The sequence below is a fragment of the Lacerta agilis genome, chromosome 5, assembly GCF_009819535.1.
Source record: "Lacerta agilis isolate rLacAgi1 chromosome 5, rLacAgi1.pri, whole genome shotgun sequence".
NCBI classification, from domain to species: domain Eukaryota; kingdom Metazoa; phylum Chordata; class Lepidosauria; order Squamata; family Lacertidae; genus Lacerta; species Lacerta agilis.
The window spans coordinates 2,937,962-2,962,527 of NC_046316.1; the positions used below are offsets into that span (position 1 = coordinate 2,937,962).

General features: G+C 41.2%; 1 protein-coding gene across 3 annotated transcripts in view; it reads left to right on the top strand.

Annotated features, from left to right (window-relative positions):
- The window catches only part of PHF21B (PHD finger protein 21B), a 185,596-nt gene that overhangs the window by 141,386 nt on the left and 19,644 nt on the right, over window positions 1–24,566 (top strand). For all 3 annotated transcript variants that reach the window (XM_033148291.1, XM_033148293.1, XM_033148294.1), the window contains 4 exons: window positions 6,339–6,431; window positions 14,587–14,940; window positions 17,782–17,904; window positions 24,308–24,359. In XM_033148291.1, coding sequence (XP_033004182.1) covers window positions 6,339–6,431; window positions 14,587–14,940; window positions 17,782–17,904; window positions 24,308–24,359 — 622 coding nt within the window. The remainder of the gene's footprint in view (window positions 1–6,338; window positions 6,432–14,586; window positions 14,941–17,781; window positions 17,905–24,307; window positions 24,360–24,566) is intronic.

Genomic DNA, 24,566 nt, shown 5'->3' on the forward strand with positions numbered 1-24,566 from the left:
TTCAGAACAAAATCAAAATTCTTTCCAGTAGCACCTTAGAGACCAACTGAGTTTGTTCTTGGTATGAGCTTTCGTGTGCATGCACACTGAAGAACAAACTCAGTTGGTCTCTAAGGTGCTACTGGAAAGAATTTTTGATTTTGTTTTGACTATGGCAGACCAACACGGCTACCCACCTGTAACTACAATATTCAGGTTGGCAGGTGGGGGTCAGGCAAGACGATGGGTGATTACACTCTCCACTCCCTTCTAGGGGTGGGACATGACTTGACGTTCTGTTTGATTGCATTCAAATATTGCCAAATGCTCTCTGAACTTAAGAATGCCTGTGTCGGTGTCGTGTTCCAGACACCAGATACCTTGAGCAACAATGTCCATGGAAATGGGTCAGCTGGATCGCATCTGAGATCCAGTCTGAGCAAGGGCGCTCTGTAGAGCACCCTGAAGAAGAGGGTCTGACACCAGATTGAGGCTCAGACTCTTTAGATCGTGGCGCAAGCTCACCGTGTTAGGCTGCCATGATGGTGTTGTGTAGGCTTTTTCTATATGCATCCCAGGAATTCTTGGGACCAGTGACGGTTGAGAGTATGCTTGTATGTGTAGATGAAAGTGTTGTTGTTGTTGTTCAGTCGTTCAGTCGTGTCCGACTCTTTGTGACCCCATGGACCAGAGCACGCCAGGCACACCTATCCTTCACTGCCTCTCGCAGTTTGGCCAAACTCATGTTAGTAGCTTGTCGTGGCGAAGGGGCTTGAATTACTCAGGGAAGCTATGGACAGGACAAGATGGACAGGTCATAGTGGAGAGTTTGGACCAAACGTATCCACCTGGAGAAGGAACTGGCAAGCCACTCCAGTATCCCTGCCAAGAAAACTCCATGGACAAAGATGAAAGTGTGTGGGTGTAGATTGATGGAGGTATGGATATGTTAGTGCAGGGAAAGCCCATGGGGTGCCAGCTCCCGTCATTCCTGACCATTGGCCATGCTGGCTGGGACTGACACCTCACCCTCTGATGGTTCCACTGCGGAAAAGGCATCTGGTTGGTAAGAAGTTAGTTGTTTGATCTTTCTGATATACTTAGTGCGCAAGGTACTGTGTAGGTAATGTTCAGTGTTATTGGTGTGTTTGATTTGTTTCTTTCATGATTTTAAGCTGCTGTTACCTGAGTTTGCTGCCCAGCTCTCTCTGTTCTTTGCTATTAATAGTTTTATTGAGGTACCGTATATAAGTATAAGCCGACCCGAATATAAACCGAGGCACCTAATTTTCCTACAAAAACCTGGGAAAGCTTATTGACTCAAGTATAAGCCGGTTCACCTTTGCCGCTGTGGAGGAGGAGGAGGAACAAGCAGCCCAAAAGCAGGTCCTTCCTCTTCCTCCTTTGCCAAGTTTGCATTTATGCGAGCAGTTCAGGAATGGAACAAGCTGCCTGGGGAGAGTAAAGAACCGCCGTTCTTGTACACTTCTTAAGGAATGGTTAACTGGGGAGAGCGGGTGGCGGCACGAGCAGAGAGAAAGGGCTTCTTTCTCGCTGCCCCCCACCGCCCGCCTCGCTCGAGTATAAGCCGAGGGCAGCTTTTTCAGCACAAAAAATGTGCTGAAAAACTAGGCTTATACTCAAGTATATAAGTACTATTGGTTTTAAATGTGTTAGCTGCCTTGGACATTGCTTATGGAAGGGTGGGGGTACAAATTGTGTAAATAATAACAAGTAAAGAAGGGGGGCTGGAGGGGTTCAGTCACACCTACCCAAAAAGGGACGCGCACGAATGCTGGGTGCTCACCTTCTCTCACCCCAGATGGTTCTCTTTTCATGCAGATTTTTTGCTGATTCTCTGCCCCTTCAAAGTATTATCAATCTGTTGTGTCTCTTTTGGACAAATGTAGGACTATAGCACTTACTATGCCCAGGGTTGGCGGGGGGAAGGAATCAACCATAGTGGTACAAAAAAGAAATAAAGGTGATTTGGACTACACACAGAAAAGGGTTTGTTGGGTTTGCTTTTCTAGCAGCAAAAATGATGCTATTCCCTGTCTCTGGAGATAGGGTACAATTAAGTCCACATTTCCAGGTGGATGCCACTCAAAAATGGTCCTTGCAGGAGTTGATGTGAAGGGCCATCCGGGCCTCATGACTTTGTAATTGTTTTCCTGAATACAATCTCTTCCTTATCCTGTGTGGGAGTGGGATTGAAGAAAAAAAGATTACCGGTATATTTCAAATTGCAGCATGCAGCTTCGGTGTATATTTTCAGAGTGCTGCAATATAAAAATGGTGGCATCTCATCCCAGAATTTTAGTTTTTTAGTGTTGCATCCTGGGCAACTTCAGTGCAATGTGGGAGTGGATTAATTCAGATTTCTGGCCCTTTTGTCTCTGCTCTTTTTCCTTTGACCCTATGTATTGAGGACTTTTGTTTCCACAATAAAGTAAAGTGAGTTAAGCTAACATGTTGCAGCAAAAACTGTTTTGAAATTCTTATGGGAGACTAACTGCATCTGCACTCCCTGTTCTTCATGTAAATAATTTATTTTGTGCTGCCAGAATGCTGACAAATGAATTATTTTGAAAGAAATATGAAAAAACTAAATCCCAGCACACAAACTAAATCTAGTTGGCCCAGAAAGCAGCAGCACAGCTTTTCTCTTAAGGAACATCACACCGATATTAGGAGAGCTCTGCTAGGTATCAGTTGGGTTCCGTGAAACATTTAAAATACTGGTTTAAACCCAAAAGATAAACCCTAGACAACCTTGGAAATACCTTAGGAAACGCTTCCTTTACACTTGTCTCACCCCTCCCTGAGTTGAGATCTGTAAAGGGCCTTGTGAAGTAAAACTAGCTTGATACTAGAAATAGAGCTTTTGGGATAGTGGATCCTTTTATGGAAATCTCCCTTGTGGGAAGAACACCAAGTCCACTCGATAAGATTTTTTAAAAAAACCAGTAAATACTATTGTCTTCTGTCAGGTTTTGTTACCTACTTCAAGGTATTGTTCTAACCACTCTGTGTTTACATTGTTTTTGTCAGGGGCGAGTCTGAACATGGTGGTGTGTAGGGCATCCCATGTACCAGGTTTCATTGGTTCTCAACTCAAAATACTGTTAGGATTGGATCAAGCCCCTGAGTCCAGTCCGGTCCTAAATGGGCCAGTTTTGGCCCACACACCCCATGATGTTATCTGCATCCCCACCTACCTTTCCCCAGACTTAATCTTGGTGGAGAATAAAACCAGAGAGGGCTTGCATGGACAAAATTGTGGAATGAGAGTATGAAATTTACTGCAGTGTAACCCTGAAGAAAATGTATATAAGATGACGTATAGATGGTATTTGACTCCAGTTAAGTTGTTGAAAATGTATAGGATGCGTGATAAATTATGCTGGAAGTGTAGACAAGAGGATGGAGAATTTTATCATATGTGGTGGACATGCGCTAAGGTTAAGGTATTTTGGGAATCGATATACATGAATGAAGAAGATGTTTAAATATACCTCCCCAAAAAGCCAGAGGCTTTTTTGCTGGGCTTGATGGGAGAAGAAATAGCTAAGAAGGATCAAAGACTGTTCATGTATGCGACAACTGCTGCGAGGCTACTTCTTGCCCAAAGTGGAAATTACAGGAGTTACCAACGATTGATGAGTGGCAGACGAAGATGGTGGAATATGCTGAACTTGCAAAACTGACCGGCAGGGTCAGAAACCAGGATGATTCAAGGTTTCAAAGAGATTGGAGTAAATTTGTGGATTATTTAAGATTGAATCGAGGAAGTTTGAAAACACTAGTAGGATTGGAATAAACTTTTGACAAAAGTCAATAGATTGAATTGATAAAAACTGCGCAATAAGATTGGACTACAAAACCTGCTGACGAGAGGGAGGGGAGTCGTAGCCCGGCAGAGCACAGATTAAGTTTGTATGTTTGTAGATGTTTTATTTGATGTAATCTGAATTAATTGGAAAATAATAAAAATTGTTATTAAAAAAAAGCAGAGAGGGCTTCAGAGTGCCATTCTTCTATCAAGGTGTGAAGATTTTATTACATAGAATCCAGATTACTATAGCCAAATTAAGGCAGGGAACATTAAAAATAAAGGCTTGCATTGCCTTTGAAAAATTTAAACAATCAAGCTTTAATATTAAGAGGCTGGTAAACATTAAGCATGTATCGTTCGGTACTAAAAATTTCATAACTGAAGAATACCATGATTTGTTTTCATTCTCCTGAGAGGCAGCTACAGTACTCTGAACTTCTTCAGGGAAATAAATCGACAGTGTTTTCTGAAAGCGTAGGTGACAGGACTAATGATAGCTTCATTGGAAAACACAGCCAGCACTCCTAGTCCACAGATACTAAGAGAAATGAACTTGGCAGTACAATGAAGCTGTCTGGCTCTTACTATCCCTTTCAAACCCCCCCCCCCCTTTATTATTTTTGGCCTCTGTGTGTGTGTTTAACAAACAAGCAAAGCTTTTCCTTCTTTTATAGAGCTAACCCAGGGATGCAACTCTGGATCAAATAGTTTCTAGGGTTGGGAGTTGTGCCAGATAAATGTGACGTGGTATAGGGGAAAGGAGGCAACTGAAGGATAGAAAGAGATTTGATACGTTTTCTGTTTTTTATTAAAACTATTAAATATTTGTAATTTCTTCTGATCAGATGTGAAACCAGGAAAGGTAGTATGTGTCTCTTAGGGTTGCAGCACACAAAATATTCTTATGTGGATATCACTTTTGTGTTCTGTGCCATTGCATCAGGTGAATTAACACAAGTTGTTGTACCATAGTACCTCAGTTTACGAACTTAATCCATTCCGGAAGTCCGTTCTTAAACCAAAACCGTTCTTAAACCGCGGCGCGCTTTTCCTAATGAGGCCTCCCGCCGCTGATGCCCTTCCACCACTCGGATTCCATTCTTAGATCGAGGTAAAGTTCTCAAACCAAGACACTATTTCCGGTTTTGCAGAGTTTGTAAACGAAATTGTTCTTAAACTGGATTGTTCTTAAACCGAGGTACCACTGTACAGTGGTACCTCAGGTTACATACGCTTCAGGTTACATACTCCTCTAACCCAGAAATAACACTTCAGGTTAAGAACAGAAATCGTGCTCTGGTGGCGCAGCGACAGCGGGACTTCCCATTAGATAAAGTGGTGCTTCAGGTTAAGAACAGTTTCAGGTTAAGAACGGACCTCCAGAACGAATTAGGTTCTTAACCCACTGTATTAGAATACCACGGACACCCACAAAAAATCTGGATTTTCTTCTCCTACAGTAAAACAGACTTATGTGATGCTGTTCTTATGCGTGCAGTACACATATTTTCCTATGTGAAAACGATACACAAAATCACAGTGTGTGAGGCAGACATAAAAAGATTTAAGAATTCAAAATGCAGCATTCCAATGGAAGTAGTATTCGTGGTTCTAAACTACAGTCTCTATCTGAAGGAATCCTTTGAAACATACGCAGTTCAGAAAACCATAAAGTTTGCCTTTCATTTGTCTAATCTGAATCCATCCTTCTTCTAGGAAACTTACAGTGGCAGGCAGGGGGTTTATTCTTTTTTTTTTTCTCATTACATCACCGAGCGAAGCCTGTGGAGCTGGGGCTTTGGATAGAGCTGTGGAGTATCTTTGCCCCTGACTGGCACCGACTTTGATTAGTTTTCAGTGCCAGATAAAAAAACGACATCTTCCTCCAGGCCTTTGGAAATGGAGGATGATTTACAGAAGCCACCTGATGGCCCCCTGGTTTGTCTTAGGAAAGAACAGAGGGAGAGAACTTAACATTGCCACGCTGGTTTTAGACTCATAGAATTGTAGAGTTGCAAGGGGCTCCAAGGGTCATATAGTCCAACCCCTGCAATGCAGAGATCCCGCCCACAGACGCCCTTGGGTGGCTCGAACCGGCCATCTTCTGATTAACAGCCAAATGCACTGACCCATAGTGTCACAGAGAGCACCAAAGGTTTCTGTTGACTTTATGGTGTATTTTTTTATTGTTGTGACCTTCCTTGGGATCACTTGATGATAAGGGTGGAATATAAGAAAATAAATAAATATCCTTTTTCATTTTCCCAACAACCCTATGAGGTAGGCTAGACCATGAGCAGCGGCAGCTGGCCCAAAGCTGCAGTGAGGCGAAAACTCGAGTGCATGACAACCCTCTTTGGACCAAGACGAATACTACACTGAACCTAGTATGTTATACTGAATACTTGGTGTAGAAGATTTGGCGGGAGAGATCAGGTGGTTGGGAGATATTTAACTGATAAGGAAGGAACTCTTCAGCGTGACGCCATTTCAAATCCTGAAAATTCATTTCTTTTGGCAGGCTTTGGGAACCATTGCAGCTGTGCCGATTACAGTACCTCAGGTGAGCTCCTTGCAGAGGTTGGCAGGACAAAGACCAGCAGTGCTACCTCAGGTAAAAATACTGTTTTTCGTGTATTGCGTGCTTTTATTAATGGGCTGCGTGTTCTGATATTCGGAGAGTAAATCATTTGTTTAGGTACCAGCAAGTCAACCCACTTAATCGTCCTGGCAGCCATACACCCAAGGAAGCAAGCTGCAAACACAATCCTGCATGTGCATAATCACAAATAGTATTTTTCTGTGTGTGTATTAAAGCAAGAAAAGTGACGGAAAGCAAACAGGGGCTAACGTCATCATCAGCAACAACAAATGTACACAACAGGCTAGTACAACAAAAATAGAAGTCTGAGTATACTTTTAAATACAGAATGAAATAAAACCCATTTGTGCCATGGGTGGGGTGAATCTTAAAGAAGAATATCATTGATAAGCAGAGGGAGGTGGCAGACTGTGTTCTTCCTTATCGACGTATGTCACAAAATCAATCCAAACCTCTGCCAGTCTTCTACATGGTCCCCTGGAAATGTGTAATTGGTTGGTCAACTTTTCCAATAAACAAAATAATAAAAAAATCCTTCCAGTAGCACCTTAGAGACCAACTGAGTTTGTTCTTGGTATGAGCTTTTGTGTGCATGCACAATTCTTCAGATACGTGCATGCACATGAAAGCTCATACCAATAACAAACTTAGTTGGTCTCCAAGGTGCTACTGGAAGGAATTTTTTTATTTTGTTTCGACTACGGCAGACCAACACGGCTACCTACCTGTAACTTTTCTAATAAAGCAAGTTCCCAAACTTCAGAATACTAAAAAAGAAATACTGCTTCCTTTCAGATCTCTCCAGCAACGAGCCAATGCTAATAATATTCATCTGTCATTCTGTAGAGGGTTGGATTTAAGTGTGTGTGTGTGCCCCTAAAGAAAAATTGCTGGGTATGATTGTCAAGTATCTGAGAGGCCTAAGTCCATGCCACTTGCCGGCTGCATTCGTCCATTGTTGGACTAGGGCCAGTAAGGTCTTTTGGTAAATCACTGCATTTTCCTAAACCTCTGGCGGTTGTAGAGATGAGAATGGTCAGGCCTTCCTGACTGGAAACCCATCACTTGAGCAGCAGTTCAGTGTTACTATTCAACAGAAATGGCCTTACCTTTGCATGTTCTCTGTAATATGGTTGTGTGACCATTGCATCCAGCTTTTCAGTAGTGCCTGTGACCACTGGAGAAACACTATGTGCTTTTAATGTTCTGTGTCGCTGCAGAAGCACCAGCCGTCTGGGTTTTCAGTGCTTCTTTTTCTGTCCTCCTCGCCTCTCCTGGGCATATTTCTCAGCAGTGAGCGATAGTCAGACAAGACAACAAAGAGGAGGGGGAAAGCCCAAAAGTGTTTCATGAGGCCTCATCCTGAAGCATGCAGGTTCAATGGCAGTTCCTTTTGGGAGGTAGGGAGCCCGCCCCAGGAGGATTTTCAGACCCCTTTGCCACGCTTACCTGAAAACGACGCAGTTTGCCATAGGCTCCCCACAATTTCAAAAATGGTGGTTAGTGGTTCAGTGATGATCAGCGCATGGCAGGCTTTTAAGAACATTGTTTTTCCTCAACCTGTGAGTTGTGGCCTTCAAGAGGGTGACTGGCTTTATAAGTAAACCCAAATATTCATCGCTTAACTGCTATGATTATTTATTATTTATTTATAAACTCACATCTAATATTTCATCGTGCAGGTCTCAGAGCAGCTCGCTTCAATAAATTACTGCAGAAATTTAAAACATACCGGTAAATTAAAGCTACAAAATTTAGAATCTCCAGAATTTAAAAGAAGAATAATCAGTTGGTTCTGAAAGGACATTTGGTGGAGTTTTACTAGTATTCTGCTAGACATTTCTGCATTTATAGTTCCGCTGCCACTCTTAAAACCGTGGCCACTTGTGTAGCAACTTGTGCAAATACACTGAAGGTTCAGCATAGGAACAGTTCCCTAATAGCACTTTAGTTAGCCATGGCAAGGATAGGCTGAAGGAAATGTGGGTTGCAATTAAGGTTCAGTCTTTAGAGGAGGCTTTAAGATCTTCTTTAACAATTAGTTTTGGGTCGTAGAGCCTGTTTGTATGATAACGAGCAATTCCTTTTCATAAGATGTGAAGGGAAAATATTGTGGCTAATTGGATTCCAGTCGTAACATCCAAGAGTCATTCAAGAGGTGCATTCTTTTAACATTCGGTTAAAAGTTTTGCGCTTGTATTCAAAAGACTTGGGTCTGGCTCTGGACCCTTCGTAGCGATCTGAGACATCTGCATCAGTGGTCATAAAAAGCAGGACTATTTCAGTTGTAGTGCCCTTGCTTAGAAAATTCCACATAGGCATTTCTTTGGAGTCTTTTGAGTAATTGGTAAAAATCAATCTCTTTAGAAAAGCTTTTATATCTTTGAGGACAGTGGATGACACTGATATTGATGTCACATGGCTTTTTGGTCCTTACCTTGTTCTGTAGGTGTGTTGTGGTTTTGCTCTAATGTGTAGATTAAGCATGCTCACCCCCCACGAGAATATATAATAGGCTGGTTTTGAAAAGATAGACATTCTGATGTAAATAAACGTTGTGATAACACATGGCTTACAATGCATAAATGGATCTCACCCACTTTATATTTCCCTAATAGATCTGGGGGTGAAACAAACCACCATGCCTAATTTAGTGTTAATAAATCATGATATGTATCCCAAGTTTGTATGTTCATGGTTTGATCATGGTTTGTTTGAGTAAAGCAAACCACAGCCTGTGGTTTAGACATATGTAATGCTGAGTGGCAGGGTCATGGTTTCGTTCCTCTGCATGCTAGAAGCCCAGATAGGTAGATTCACAGAAAACCATTAACTATAGTTTACTGTGATGTGTGAATTGAGCCATTTCTCTGCAGTTATGCAGCGCATGCCCCTCCATATAAACAAACAAACAAAAACTCAGTTTAGGATGCTAATGTTCAGGAAAGCTTTGCTTAGAATGTGCTCTTTCCCGCTGGGCATCAAAAGATAGATATTGTTGAGATTTTGAATATTTTCAGCTTCTGAGGCATCAAAACAAATTGAGCTACAACATACTATGTTTGAAATCATTATATACATATATTCAATAGAGGTTTGACATCTGTCATATACTAATGAAATGATACTTTGCTTTCTCCAGAAAAGCAAAACCCACACTAATTGCATTATGTTCAGCAGTTGTAAGAACACATTTCTATTCATGGCTGCCCCTTCTCTCCCAATCCTTATGATCCCCTCCTGGGGTATATAGGGTGCCACTTAATTTGAGTTACATATGGGGCCTGTTCCAATAGGAAGGAAGAAGGATTCTAATTTTGCAGTGAAATTAGATGTTAGGAGGGAATCAGTGTGCAAACCAGAGGACTCTTTATTTAATGCCCATCTCTGATTTGGCTTCACATCTAAACTCAGCCTGAAAGTTGATGTTAGCAAGAAGCATTTAATAACATGAGAGGTTACCATATAACACAATTTTATCCAGCAATAAAATTTTGTTGTATTGCCAGCTTTCTGTTATCAAAGTGTTTTGGACTTGTGCATATTGCTATAGATACAAGCTCTCTTGGTGTGTAAGGAATATTTGTCTGACCCCTAATTGTTGCAAATAATTTGTTCCAGGAATGGTAATGGTTGGTGCTGTGTACTTAACCTGTACTTTGTAGCACATTTTTGCACTATATACTGCTTAAGCATTTTTTCTGTATTTTTTTTAAATAAAAAACCTCTAATCCTTTAATTGTCTGTTTTAATGCTTAAATGTTTTGATGGAGATTGTGGAGATTAAAGCAGTGTGTGGGATAATGGTTTCTTGTTCTATGTTCTTTCAGGGGTTCATTTCTTGTGGCCTGTAGGCAACTGTTTAATTGGTTCTTTAACTTGTGCATTGGGCACAGTTAGAAAGGCAGTATTATTTTTTTATTTGTAAAAATGAATTAACTTCCACATTAAGTTAGTTTGAGATTAGGTTAGGGCAGAAGCCTGTGAGAGTTGCGTAATTCTGCTGAGTTATCACAAGGGGGCAGAAAAGACCCAGTGCTGCCTTAGCTTAATCCTTCATTTTGAATAAGAACACTTAATTTGGCATTGTTTAACACTGGTGTGAAATCATGCTATGTACATTTAGTATACAGTGGCACATGGTGAAATGCTGTGCATTAAAACAGGCTACAACAAAAGTAACTTTAAGTCAAACCTAATTGCAACACTCACAATGCTTTGCTATAAATGCAGCTTAATGCAGAATTAATTGTTCTATTATCTCTAATGGAATTTTAAATTCATACTACGCTTCACCGAGGCAAGGGAGTCAAAGGTTAAGGCTTCCATGCTGACTACTGAGGGCAGGATTTGATTGTTTTGCACATTCCTGGTATGTCACTTATAAACTGAACTGTGCCTTTGCTCTGCACTCAGCCGAGATTTTTTTTGCCATCAATTTTTATTATTTATATAGTGCTGCTTTAAGAGAGTTTCACAAGCAGAAAAGACAGGCGCTTATCTCCAGGGATCTTGGAATCTGCATGTTGACAGTAGGGAAGACAGTCAAGCAAAGGAAGAGCAGAAAGGTGTAGAGATTTGAGGAGGGGTTCTTACTTATTAAAAGGGCATTTAAGAGAGGAGCTGTCGGGTGGCTTTGAACAGTAGAACAGTGACAGAGTGGGAGATAAAATAGGCAAAACTGTGGCAAGAACTTTGGTGGTAAGGATAACACAAAATTAATAAAGAATGACAGCCCGTGGGTGCCACGATCTTTTTAATTTTACCACGCCAAAGCCGTTTTGGGGTGATGGGCTGCTGGAATCACCTACCTGCTGTTGTGTTAGGCCACTGCAAAAAGGCCCTCCAGCTGCATGGTGGCCTGGAACATCATCTTTTGCTTATTTTCTTCAAGCTTCAGCAGCTGAAAGCTGCTTTTGCTTGCTGAAATCCAAAGCCTTTGGGGTAATGACGCGGACAGCTGTTTTCAATACCAGATTATTGGGAAATGACAGGGCTGAGAGCTTTATTCCCAAAGAATGGCAGTGCAAGAACTGACAAGTGCAATATGGCAGCTGGAATGTAAGGAATAGAAGTTGAGCTAACTATGTAACACATTAAATTATTTATGCTTAATCTTGAGGCGATGCTTAACACATTGTTAATTTAGAGCCATGTTGACAGGATGGCATTAATTACACAAGCGGAAGGTATCATATCATCAGAATGCTATCCTTGGAGACCTTCATTTTAATGTCTCATTTGTAGAATGCAGTCTGCTGCTGCTGCTGCTGCTACTTGGCACATTCTCAAATTTTGGTAAAGTCTTTCTCTCTCTCTCCCCCCCCCCCCACTTTTCTGGGAAGCCATCTTGCATTAAAGACTCCTAACTCCAGCGGTCTCAGAAGTGGTGTGCAGCTTGCAACAGATAAAAAGTGAAATCTAGCACCCATTGACTGCACTTCAAACCGAAGCAATCTGCTTTTTGTCATAAACTCGTAACATGCATAAAGGAAAGATCTTTGCTTAGTATCCTTCAAGGCTCGAGACTCATGGCCTGACGGGTGGGAAGAATCCTGCAGCCGATTTGTACATTTGTGAGAATCAAATTTTAAATTCATTCCTAGACAATATAAACTTTTAAGTTGCAGGAATGGGGTACAATGTCTGAATGCTTCCCCAGGTGGAAAAATCTCAGTGCATTAGCAGAACTTATCAGTAAGATAAATGCAATCTTCTCTTAGATATGTTGGTTTTCTGTGGGCAAGGAAACTCTCCTCTTCCCCGCAGTGAGGAACATTCAAATTGCTTGTAGGTCAAGGCAGGAGCAGAATTGGTGCTTTCAGGAGCAATACAAACTCAAGATCTGATGGGATCAGGGTGGATTTGATTTAAATCACGATTTAAATCACTAGTCAGTAAGGCTTGATTTAAATCACAGTTTTCTACATAAAGACTAATTCTTGCTGGTATAACTTTAATATGCAAGTAGATGAAGATTTTTAGAATAACAACTTTCCATATTAGTTTTTTTATCCCCAGTTTAATAGGTTAATCATTCATATTTGGACAACTTTTCTGTTGTACTTAGGAAGGAGAAAAATAATCATTACCTTAATAATAACAATTTAAATAGATTTATTAGATCCATTCCACTCCAAACAATCAGAAAAATATTGTTTCTATTCTATTCACTGAACTTCTTGAAACTTAACACTGAAGGGGTTGATTCTGTATTCATAGGTTTGTAGAACAATAGGATTAAGGTCTTTTTCTCAACTCTGTTCATGTTATAACATTTTTGCTGTGAAGAAGAGGCATGTGATCTCTGCTGAGTCAAATTCAGTTTTGAGAACTGCAAAAGTAAACCAAGCATCTGTGATAATATCTTGTAGGCAGAGAAACTGTCCAATAATCATACAAAAACCTCTGGAAGAGCATAAATGACATTGTGAATGGATTAATGGAATTTATTTACCAAAAAAATTAAGCATATACAGCCTTATTCTACATAATTAAAAAACTAATCTTTATTTCATGATTGAATAACCTTTGGATGGTAATATATTTTCCCCAAAAAGCATTTTAATTTAAAAAAAATCCGATTTTTTATTATTATTATTTTTAAAAAAAAAACATTGATTTTTATCCACCCTGGATGGGATGAGCAGAGTTTGGAATAGGTGTATTTCTGGCTGAGCATGGGGTCAGCCAGGGCCCCGCCAGCTGAAGTCACTCATCCCGGCTCAACCAGAGATACACTGGCATATGTCCTCCATCCCATCTCAGCAGGAGCTCAACCCACTCAGCCAAGGCTGGGTTAAGTCATGGACAGGGGGTATTCCACTGTAGTGGAGGGGGCGGGAAAAGGGCAGGAGGAGACTTACCCCTATTCTAAACTCTGTTCAGCTTGAACATAGGACCAGTGAACGCAGCAGAAATTGCACTGGCAGAAAGGGTGCTGTAAGTCAAACTATTTCAAAGGCTTATTTTCCCTCTACCAGTTTTTGGGGGGCTCAGCCAGCAGTACCCCTGCTTCCGAACGGAACTTGGGACAGGGGTAGATTATGCCAGAATGATTTGTCCCATAGTTTGGGTTGCTGTGCCCGTGAGCGATTGGAGAGGATACTGCCCGAACCATAATCTCTAAAAACCAAACTGAATGTGACACAGAGTTCCCAGCCTTGCTTAGCTTTAGTAAGAATGATGTGGTCAATAATAGCAGCTCCTCGGTGGGTGGGTGGGTGGCTTGTTGTTATTAAAATTTCTATATTGCCCTTCATTCGAAGATCACAGGACAATTTACAATATAAAAATGCAAAAATACACGCCATAATAGCAAAAACAAACATAGGTTTAAAGGGTCTTCTCCCAGGCCTTTGGCTAATAAAACAGTATTTTCGTCTGGCACCTAAAGCTATTTAATGAAGGCACCAGGTGAGCCTCCCTGGGGAGAGCATCCCACAAGCAGGGTGCCAATGCAGAAAAGGTCCATTCTCGTTGTGTTGTCACCCTCTGCACCTCTTGCCGAGGAGACACTTGAAGGAGGGCCTCAGGTGATGATTGCAGATCATATGGGGAAAGGCAGTCCTTCAGATATTGTGGTCTTGCCATAGCTGTCAACCCTCCTTGCTGTCTCCCAATGCTATAATAAGGGAATTTCCCGCAAAAAAGGGAAAGGTTGGCAGCTACGTCTTGAGCTGTTTAAGACTTTATCGGTCAAAACCAGCACTTTGAATTGGGCACGGAAACTATTTGGTAGGAGAAAAGCACGATTGAAAGGGATTGAGCACTCCTCCCCAGTTTCACTACCTGAATCAAAGTACAGGTGGGTAGCCGTGTTGGTCTGCCATAGTCGAAACAAAATAGGAAATTCTTTCCAGTAGCACCTTAGAGACCAACTGAGTTTGTTCTTGGTATGAGCTTTCGTGTGCATGCACACTTCTTCAGATATCAAGTGTGCATGCACACGAAAGCTCATACCAAGAACAAACTCAGTTGGTCTCTAAGGTGCTACTGGAAAGAATTTCCTATTTTGAATCAAAGTACCAACTCTATGCTGCTGCTGCTTTGAAATTAAAAAAACAACCACAGCCACTGCCATGGGCCCAGATCACCTGCACTGTCTCTGGTTTTCTTCCCTATTATTTTGAAGCTGCATTGAACATTTGTCTTTTCTTCCCTGCAGGTTAGGCCAAAGACCCTGATTCCAGGCAGCCTCCCTATATCTCCATGCAGAGACCAACCTTCCAAACAACCTCCTGCGTTCCAAAAGGCAACTGTAGTCAGCATCAAAAACCCCGCACCTGCCCTTCCCACTGCCAATAATACTGTTAGCCATGTACAGACGCCCAACGGCCAATCACAAAGTGTCACGGAGTCTACAGCGACTGTGTCCGCACCCCTGAGCACCACAGGTGTGGCCTATGCCATCATCTCCACGTCCCCCAACAATGCAGCTCCTATCAACACCAGTGCCACTATTTCAGTGGTTAATGACGGCATTAAAGTGCAACCACTCCTCATCAGCACTGACAGCAAGGTAAGTTTCCTTACTGAACTGCCGTTCTTATTGCAGGTTTACTAACCGCGTGAAGGGCACGGGTCCGATATATTTAGCTGCGTTCCAAAAACTCTGCCGTTTGCCCACCACTCTTCTAGTGAAAGTCCAGGAGGCTGTGTGAACTCTTCAGGAAACACATGGAAAATAATAGCTATTTAAATTATCCATGAAATTGAAATCAGAGGACATTTTAGGCGACAGTAATAAAAAGTTAGGTTAAAATAGGGTGTAAGAAGTTAGAATTGTGTTATGTTTATTTTTGTTAGGAATAAGATTATAGATATATGATGATAGATAAGGTTTAAGAATAGTTAAGAAAGAAGAATTTTAAAATGTTATAAAGTTACTATAGTATATTTGAAATGAACGCAGAAGAGAGGACGTGAGGAAGTCCCAAAATAAGGTTATAAATAAGATAAGTACAGATGAATAAGTGTTTGTTTGTTAGGTTTTGTTTTTGTATTTTGGTTGTATTGTAGTTTTGTGGTAGTGTTTTGTTTATTTTGTATTTTGTATTTTGTGTGTGTGTGTTTTTTTAAATCAATAAATTCTTATTTTTAAAAAATTATCCATGTACTACTGCAGGATTGGATGTTTCGAGAACGCAAGATGATAGAAATATCAGAGACCAGCTCTATAGCTATAGGCTTGGCTATTTGGTTCAAATGTATAGGGTGTTACGCTGCTGTGTGGGCATGGTTGCCCTGCTGGGGTTGTCAGCTCAAAATGATGCAGGCACAATAGGCAGAATTCTTCCTGGCGTCTAGATACTAAACTTAGCCATTGCATCCTCATTCCTTCTGTACCTCCCTTTCTTTATGTACCATATATTCCCTTATGACCTTAATTGCTATAATGTTTCTTCAGAGCTCACCTTCCGAGTAACTCAGTTTTGCATCAGTTTTCCAACACAGATGTGCCTTTCTCAAGCATTTTTTTCTCCCCTCACCTTCCTTCTAGGTTTCTCTTTCTCAAATACCCTTCCTTCAGCCCAATTGCCCATGGTTTCATTCTTGCAACGTGGCCTCAGTATTCACCTCTCCCTTTGTGAAGTTGTAATTTCAGCTAGTCTGACAGCTTTCCTTTCTGCATTTTAAGCTAGACTGCAAGGTGTTTAGTTCTCTGAGCAGCAGAACATGCTGTACCTCAACATCAGCTCAGTCAGTCAGTTGCAAAATGTAGATTAAATACATATATATAGCAACAGCATCTTTTTACACAAATTTCCCTTAGGCTGTTAACATAGAAAGTCAAACTTTTTAAATCGAACAATTAATTACTTCAGTATAATGGTTGATTTTCAACTTTACACTTCTGAAGGCAGCATCAAGTAAAAGTTTAAACCAGTGAAATCAAGTAAAACCATACAACAGTAAAACAATAACAGTTTCTATATTTCCCTCCACAGGAATAGTGGCTGATTACCAGTGAGTGAAAATATTGTTCTGCCCTGTGGTGGGACCCCATAATTGGGCCTCCTCAATAAACCTTAATTCTCTGACAGGTCCACATGGGTATATCCAAGACCCATGCCATTTAAGTGGAAGCCAGTGGAACTAGGCAACCATCAGGCCAACATATTCTGTATTAACGGAATGCTCTGAGTTGTCTTTGAGTGCAAACCCATGATGTGCACATTACAGTAGACAAGTCAAGAAGCTACCAAAGCTGCAGGGTCTTTCTCATCAGTGTGTGCAGCTGACATGCCAGCCAAAGTTGATGACACACACTCTTGGTCGTAGGCACTACATGAGCCTTGGGTGACTTCCAGTGATGCCCATACACTTGTTCAATGGCAATTGGCTCGGGCAATGGAACTGCCAGTCTCTCTTCTCCCCTGTCCTGCCTCCTTCCCTGTGTGCCTCCAAAAATTTATCCAGAAGGTCTCTTAATTCTCCACGGCAGATTTTGGGAGTGTTTGGGTATCTGGAGGAGGATGGAGAGCAACGAGAAGCCCACTTGTAGCTTCATGCTACATTGGCTCTCACCCCTTGTTTTCCATGTGGAATGTGACTTCATGTAGCCGTCATGTAAACATAGAATGTGTTCCACCTTTGCAGGGTTTGGGTTGCTTTTTTCACACTCATCTATTCCATTACTGACTGTTCCACTGGTGTCTGATGGAAAGGAAAAACAGAGCAGCGTCCCGTCTTCCTATTGACACCGACCTCATCACTCTAGATGACCTCTCCTAGCAGTTTTTTCAAACTTGGTATAGAAAGTCCTGTTAATTCTGGGGGAGTAATAATTGTCTTTCTCAAACACAGAGATAAATTTGAACTCTTATGTGGCTCTGCTGAACTCAGTGGGACTTGCTCCTGAGTAAACAAGCAAAGGATAAGCTGGAATTGTGTTGTTGTGGACCATGCCATGAAATTGTGTTATTGTGGACCAGGACATAATTCATAGTCCAGAAAAAGAGGGACCTGAGAGAGATTGAGATGCTAGATTTAAAAAGGAAACTATTCTACCATTTCCTTTTGGTATATTAAAAATCAGGCTGGGGATCCCAGTTTTGGCAACTTCTGTGTTGCGGGGGATACCATGTGGACCACAATTCTGAGACATGCCAAGCGATTGAATCAACTAGGTGTAAGTGAACAGTCTCTGAGAACGGTGCCTCTTTTGTTTATAATATTTGTAAAGATTCTGACAAGAGAGTCTCCAGATCGTAATATGCCAGCTGCATGATTATATTGTCTCTGCAAGAAAGTAGTTGACAAAGGAGCCCTTTATTTGAAGATTCTGTTTCTCTGGAAAAATTGAATCCCTTTCAGGCTGTGGAGCAATCTTCTTTTCATTCACCCGTTTGTTTTGCAGGTCATCATCATTCAGCCTCAAGTTCAAACCCAAACAGAGAATAAAGTGGAGACAAAGAAAGCTCCCGAAGAGTCAGCTCAGGGACCCCCTGCTACCAAAAAGAAAAAAGAGGAAAGCCCAGAGGTTAACAAAATCTTATTTTCTTTATAAACGTGATATTTCATATACATAGAGACGCTCACAGAGGGTCTCCTCAGTCCAAAGGTTAAGCTGCTACTTTTAGAGAATACAGTCCCTTATTTACTGAGCTGCGACATGCTTGCCTTAGTTTTATTTATACCTTTTGCAAAATACAGTTTATTACAAAATCCACAAAATATGCCCAGAGCAGTTTTTCCTTACTAGCCTTAGTTAAGTGTTAACAGTTCTGTGTTTTAACAAAGTAATGGAAGTGCCCATTTGATCTGTGTTTATTTACATATTTATGGAAAACACATTTTTTTAAAATCCAGTGTGATTCACAGTCATAATAATATTCAAATGATCTGTAAAAATCAACCTAAAACACGAATACAATAACATCTACAGAACCAGACTAATGTGCAAGACTGAGTCTTAATAATCGGAAAAAGTTTGGGCAAGCGAGTATATTAATTTTAGCCTAAAATTAATTACGTTGCTGCTTCCCTCACTTCGGAGGGGCGGCTGTTTCACAAGCCAGGTGTCTCCACAGAAAAGGTCTGCTGCGTTGCCGAGGACCTCTTACGAAGACCTTAGTGCCTGGGCAGGCCTATACGGGGACTTTTAAGGTGTTTTATGAACTGGTGCAGCACCGAGGAGAATTGGCTACAAAAAAGAATAAGCAATCAGTTTCTACTTACTGTATGACAAATGGTTCGTGTCACACTCTTATCGTGATAAGAAGCAGTGGGAAGCAAGTGCAAGGATAAATGTGCTTCTTTTTCATCGTTCACTGAGAATTTTCTGTAATATTGATTATTTGCAAGCCATCTAGATGGATAAGACAAGGCTCAATGAATAGCTTGCAAATGCGGAGAGGAGGGTAGGACTTGATTATTAATAAAATAATAACATCAAGCTTTAAGTGACGCTTTAGGTCAGAGATGTGAAACCTGTGACTCCGCACCCCATGCCAGGTGTTCCCCTCATTCCTGATCATTGGCCATACTAACTGGGACTGATGGGAGTTGGAGTCCAGCAACATTTTGATAGCCATAGGTTCCCCCCATGCCTGCTTCCTGTGATGCAGGGCAACATGGTTGCATACATACAGACCTGGTGTTATAACTGGACTTAAGTAAGGTTAATAGTTGTCCGGTTGAACTATTAATGCCACTTCAGTTTCGCTGCAAGGTGTTCCATACACCTGATTTTCAGTGTAGAGTTCACTGCAAGCTAATAAGCCTGTGGCAAAACAATTCCCCTGCTCTTAGAAAACAGACCTGTAGAACTTCTTGGAAATGCTGCTTTTTAAATTACAGGTAGTAAAGTGGGACCTAATGCTACGAGATATGAAAGAGCATTTCAGAGTACTCTAGGAGATAGTAGAATTGTACCCAACTGTCATTACTCAGGTTGAATAATATTAATAGCTGTCTTTGGAACATTGCCTAGACAGAACAGACTCGTGCTCATTTTTTCCTATCTGTCAGCAAAAAAATACTTTACACATAAGACTTGTCCATAAAATTGGGACAACTGCATTTGTTGTCCAACACCAACAATTTATTCTTATTTTTTTTCATGGAATAGTAACAGCAGAAATTACTGTAATACAAGATTTATTGCTTACCATCTTGGGTAACTCTTTGTTCTTTATGTTCTTCTGATGGCAGTGGTGGCTGACCTGTGACCCTGCCAATGGCGTTGGCCTGCAGCTCTCATAATTCCTGACCATTGGCCCTGCTGGCTGATGGGAGTTGGACTAAAACAACATCTGAAGGGGCCACAGGTTAGCCACCCTGGTCTTGTGGATTGTAAACTCTTTTATTTTATTTTCATTATTTCTAAAAATTCTTAATAGATGATGCTCAGCACTGCATGAGCAGACACTTACTGTTCATAGAATTGTAGAGTTGGAAGGGACCCTGAGGGTCATCTAGTCCAACCCCCTGCAATGTAGGACTTTCAACTAAAGCATCCATGACAGATGACCATCCAACCTTTGCTTAAAAATCTCCAAGATCCAAGGGAGTTCTTAATGTTGTAACGGAAAATCCCAGGTGTGGAACTGGCCAGGCACCTGGCCCTTGGGGATAAGCCCACTGGTTTCTGCGGAGTTAAATAAAAGAAGTCCAGCCACTGGAGCAAGGACAAGACAGGGTTTATTATTGTGCAATAGGTTACAGTAAAACTGCACCCCGAGAGCAGCGTTACAAGAACTTTTAAAAACTCCTATCATATCCCAGAATACAGTTTGGAAACATCATTACTACATCACGAAAGGGAAGGGTTGTACATGATTAACATATAGGAAAAACAAGATTAGCATATGGGGGAAACAGAGCAATATCAGGGAGATAGCCCTGGGCCAATGTGAATTGGTGTTAAGTATTGGCAAGGATACCTTGAGCACTTACCTGGGAGAGAACAATGGGATTCCAGCTGAGGGACATTAGCCCAGTGGCTTCCTGAAGCACCCAGAGATTACCTGCTGAGGCATTTCCCTGTGCACGTGGTCTCTCGCCTACTGGATCATGGCAGAGAGATGGGTTCCCTTAAGGGCATCACTCCATACCCCAATGAGTTTACTCGGGAGGAGACTTTGCTTGGGTGACCCCCCCCCCTAATTTCCGTAACAATGTGAAAAAGTGTTCCTGCAACATAACTTCCCTTTCCTCTCTGTCCTCCCCAGATTTGCTGCAGAGGGTCCCCCAGCTCTCTGGAGTAGTTTGGGGGGGGGGAGGCATGTGGGGAGGGTGCAGGGTAGAGAAGGGGAAGTTGAGTTCCACCGTCAGACAATCACAGTACAATGTTACCCAGTGTTTATCTAGAGCTTTCTGGCTGTTCAAAACACTTCATTTAGTCCTCAAAGCAACCTTCCTTTGGATGATTGCCTGCCTTTCTTACATGCACAACCTTGCTGTTTCAGCACTTCTTACAGTTTTTACATAGTTAAAACAAAATAAAATAAAATAATTCCTTCCAGTAGCACCTTAAAGACCAACTAAGTTTGTTCTTGGTATGAGCTTTCATGTGCATGCACACTTCTTCAGATACACTGAAACAGAAGTCACCAGACCCTACATAGCCATTCACTGACAGATGTTTCTGTAGATTTATACCTCTTATAGGATCCTGACACTGTTGCTGTTTTGAATGGCCACATCACTGGGCCCCTTCTCAACTGCTTCACTAAAGTAAAATATTGCATTTGGTGAAGAGTTACCAAATATAAATGAGTACACAAAAGGACATGCCTCATGTAAAAGAATGTGACTCACTTAATTTAAGTCCATTTGATATGTAAGAAATCTGCTCAACCTTGATCCTCAGAGCCTCAACACCCTTTTTTTCTGCCCACAGCAGCTATTTTTGCTGGCTTCCAAGGTACTTTTATCCATATCTGAATACCTCACTTTTAAAAAAACCAAAAAAAGCACTGCTTATATATATCATTTCCCCTTTAGTTGGTGTCAGATTCTACTTACTTATGTATTTCAAAATGAACTGCCCCCAATATATTCTGTTACACGGTTTCTTATCTGAACATTAAAAATCTCCAAGTCTTGAGCTTTGATTTCCTGTTACTTCTGTAAACAAAGCTACTGGGGGATGAGTTGTGTGGCTGTTCATCTTGAAAGAACTGGTTGTGTTAGAGAGATACAAGTTGTTCAGTGTGTGAGACCAAAGGATTTGCCTAGTAGTTGTGTAATTATGACACAGCCAACCTACCATCTCATGTTGCCATAAGAATGCTCATTTTCACCAACCTTTCTGAAAATCACCATTCCCCCCTCATTATAGTTTAAGTAAGTAAACCATTTCCCTCATATTTGCCTTTGTGTTTTTGATCCCTAGACCCCTTCAGTTCATTCACTCGCATCAGGTATGAGATGTATTTTTCACTGAGATGCCATTCCTTTTTGTGTGGATCACCAGTCTGTGTTGATTTAATAGTCATTTTAAAGAGTACATATTTTCTGGTCTTGCATGAAATAGCACTCCAGGGTGTGGTTGGGAGATACAATTGGAGATTAAGAAGGTATTTTAATATCAGTTTTATTTTCAAATTAGTTTTTTTTTATTCCTTTCTGCATATTAGAGTAGAACTGATGACTTAACAGGAACAGTTCTGCTAGAAGAACCGTATGGTTATCAGGCAGTGCAGACTTGGGGCGTAAGCATGAGGTCTGCTTCTGTCTTGCTTTCTTTGTGCACTAAAGAAAATGTATGTATTATAAGGCTCTGGGTTAATTTATTTTGTTCTTTGAATAAGCTTTAGTTGATTAACATGCATTTATGCAATTAGTGTAATTAGAACTAACTGTGTAATTAGTGTAAATGCATGTAACAACAACTAGAACATATAATTACAACGTGAAATGTTGTTGTCTTTTTTTAAAAAAAAACCCTTATTGAACTATGCAAAGAGAGAAGTACTGCAGATTTCTTAAGGCATTTATTGATATATTTAGTATGAATAGAATTCAGAAATGTAGATCAAGAAAGCTTGGCATTCAAAAGCAAAAGAATAGGTAAGCAGTAACCTTGTTTGAAAACAGCAAAGCAACTAATGTAAGAGTTTGAGTTGGATTTGGAGGAAGGCGGTGGATCCAGGGGCTCCTAGGACTGTAGTATTGCAGCCAAAGTACTAGGTGATTCTTTAATTGGTGTAACGAATGACATTTTTCTTTAATTGGGTTGTTAAGTCTTCCTTTCCCCTTGAGTAGTGGTGAGCTAGGTCCAGACAGTAGGCTGGGTCCTCTTTGGTCATGAGTGAGGAAGGTGTGACAGGCAAGTTTGGGGGGGGGGGGTGCTGCCCCTCCATCAAGCAAAAAACCCAGAGCCTTATAGTCCTTTTGTCCCTGACTTGTAGCATCAGGTTAGGGACAAAACCCTCACCACAAAAGACGGAGACAGGCAGACACTCTACCAAATGTCAGCTTTACCCGCACCTGAGTTTTCTGTTGTGCTAATGACCTTCCATAGAAAAATCCTTCCTCATCTGTGCCTTAATCTCACTGTATTAAAGGCATGGTGACTAGATGCAGTCAATACAGCGAGGCAGTTCTTTGCGTGATGCATGTTTGCAGAAATATATTTTCCATAAAGTTGGTTCAAGGCAGCAAATGTTCAGATTTTGCCATGGTTATCACACCATCATAGCTCTTCACACATTAATCCATAGTCCAGAACCACAGGATATGTTCTACTGAGTCACTGAGTGCAGGTTACAATTGCTTCTCCATCTGCATTAGATGGCTGAATCAATAGGTTGGTTGCCCCTAACCAGCTGCACATTTTGCTTTATAACTTTATTTTTAGGAGGGTTAGAGACTCATTCCTCCCCCCCCCCCGAAAATGAAATCTCAGAATCCAGGGGTCTTGCAAGTACATTAGCACCTACCTCTCAGTGATCTCTGCCATCATCTCCCCCCCCCCCCACGGACCAGTTTGTGGCCAATCACCAGTGTTGGAACTGGTGCTTGATTCTATGTACTCTGGACATAGGACCAATTTCTTTGGTATGCCTTCATATGAGATGTGAGCTGTAATGTCCAAAGACAGCAAGTCAAGTTCTTGCTTTCTGAGAAGTCTCAAGTTGAACATCACCAAAACTGCTTGTCAAGTATCCAGTGGCATAAATGTCTAGACTCAGATTTTCATATTCCATTCTGCAATAGACAATATTTAAAAATGAGTCTCGCTAGGGTTGCCATATGTCTTCTTTTTCATGGGTAGAGTCGTCATAGCGATCCACAGTTAAAAGCAGAAGTCAGCAAATGTGTCCTCCTTTTTGCTCTTCAAAATATGGCAACCCAACAGCTGGTGGTTGGGGTGGTGTCAGATTTTTGAATGCTCCTTTTAAATAAAAAAATCTCTCCACACTTAATTCAAAAGGCAGCAGGTTATGCTTCAGTTTTTCTCCCTGACATGCCAGTCTTTCATGTTTCTTCTTGGTTTTTTTTGGGGGGGGGGATTAGAATTGTCACTCCTCACATCCAGTCTGAAGCAGTTACATTCCATTTGACTACTTCATTCTGTTACACGTGTAGACCAGACTCTGTCCACTGTACCTGGGATCAGACAGAGAGCTTATTTTCCATACTGCTCACTTTTAAACGTAGAAACAGGAAACCAATGAAACAGTATGCACAAATGCAGTACAGTACAAATCAAACTTTCGCAAAAACAAAGCTCTGGCCCATCTGCACATGTTTGACTGCTTTGAGGAATTCACCTGAACATAGATGTTGTGGTCTCTTACAGAGGACTGAAGGTCCTGAGTTATTAAAGAGTTCATGCTGTTAGTCGTCAAATGGAGGAATTTGTAAAGCCCTATGGTGCAACTGGAGTTCTTTCAGCAGTAATCAAAGTAATATTTTTTTTATTTCTTCTCTAGAAAATTGCCTTTATGGTAGCATTAGGCCTGGTTACGACAGAATACTTGGAAGGTAAGAATGTTTTCTGTTTTTTTGCAGGGGGGAAGCAACTTCTCAATGAAGGTTGGAAACTTGGGACTCTTTATTATTAAAAGTTTTGGGGGGACTGGTCCTCATGAAGTAAATATTGTGTGCTTTTTGCCAGCTGAAGATCTTGCTCTGATGTTCAGTAATGTAGCTTACATATACCAACAAAATGCCATGAGTGGAATGTGTAGA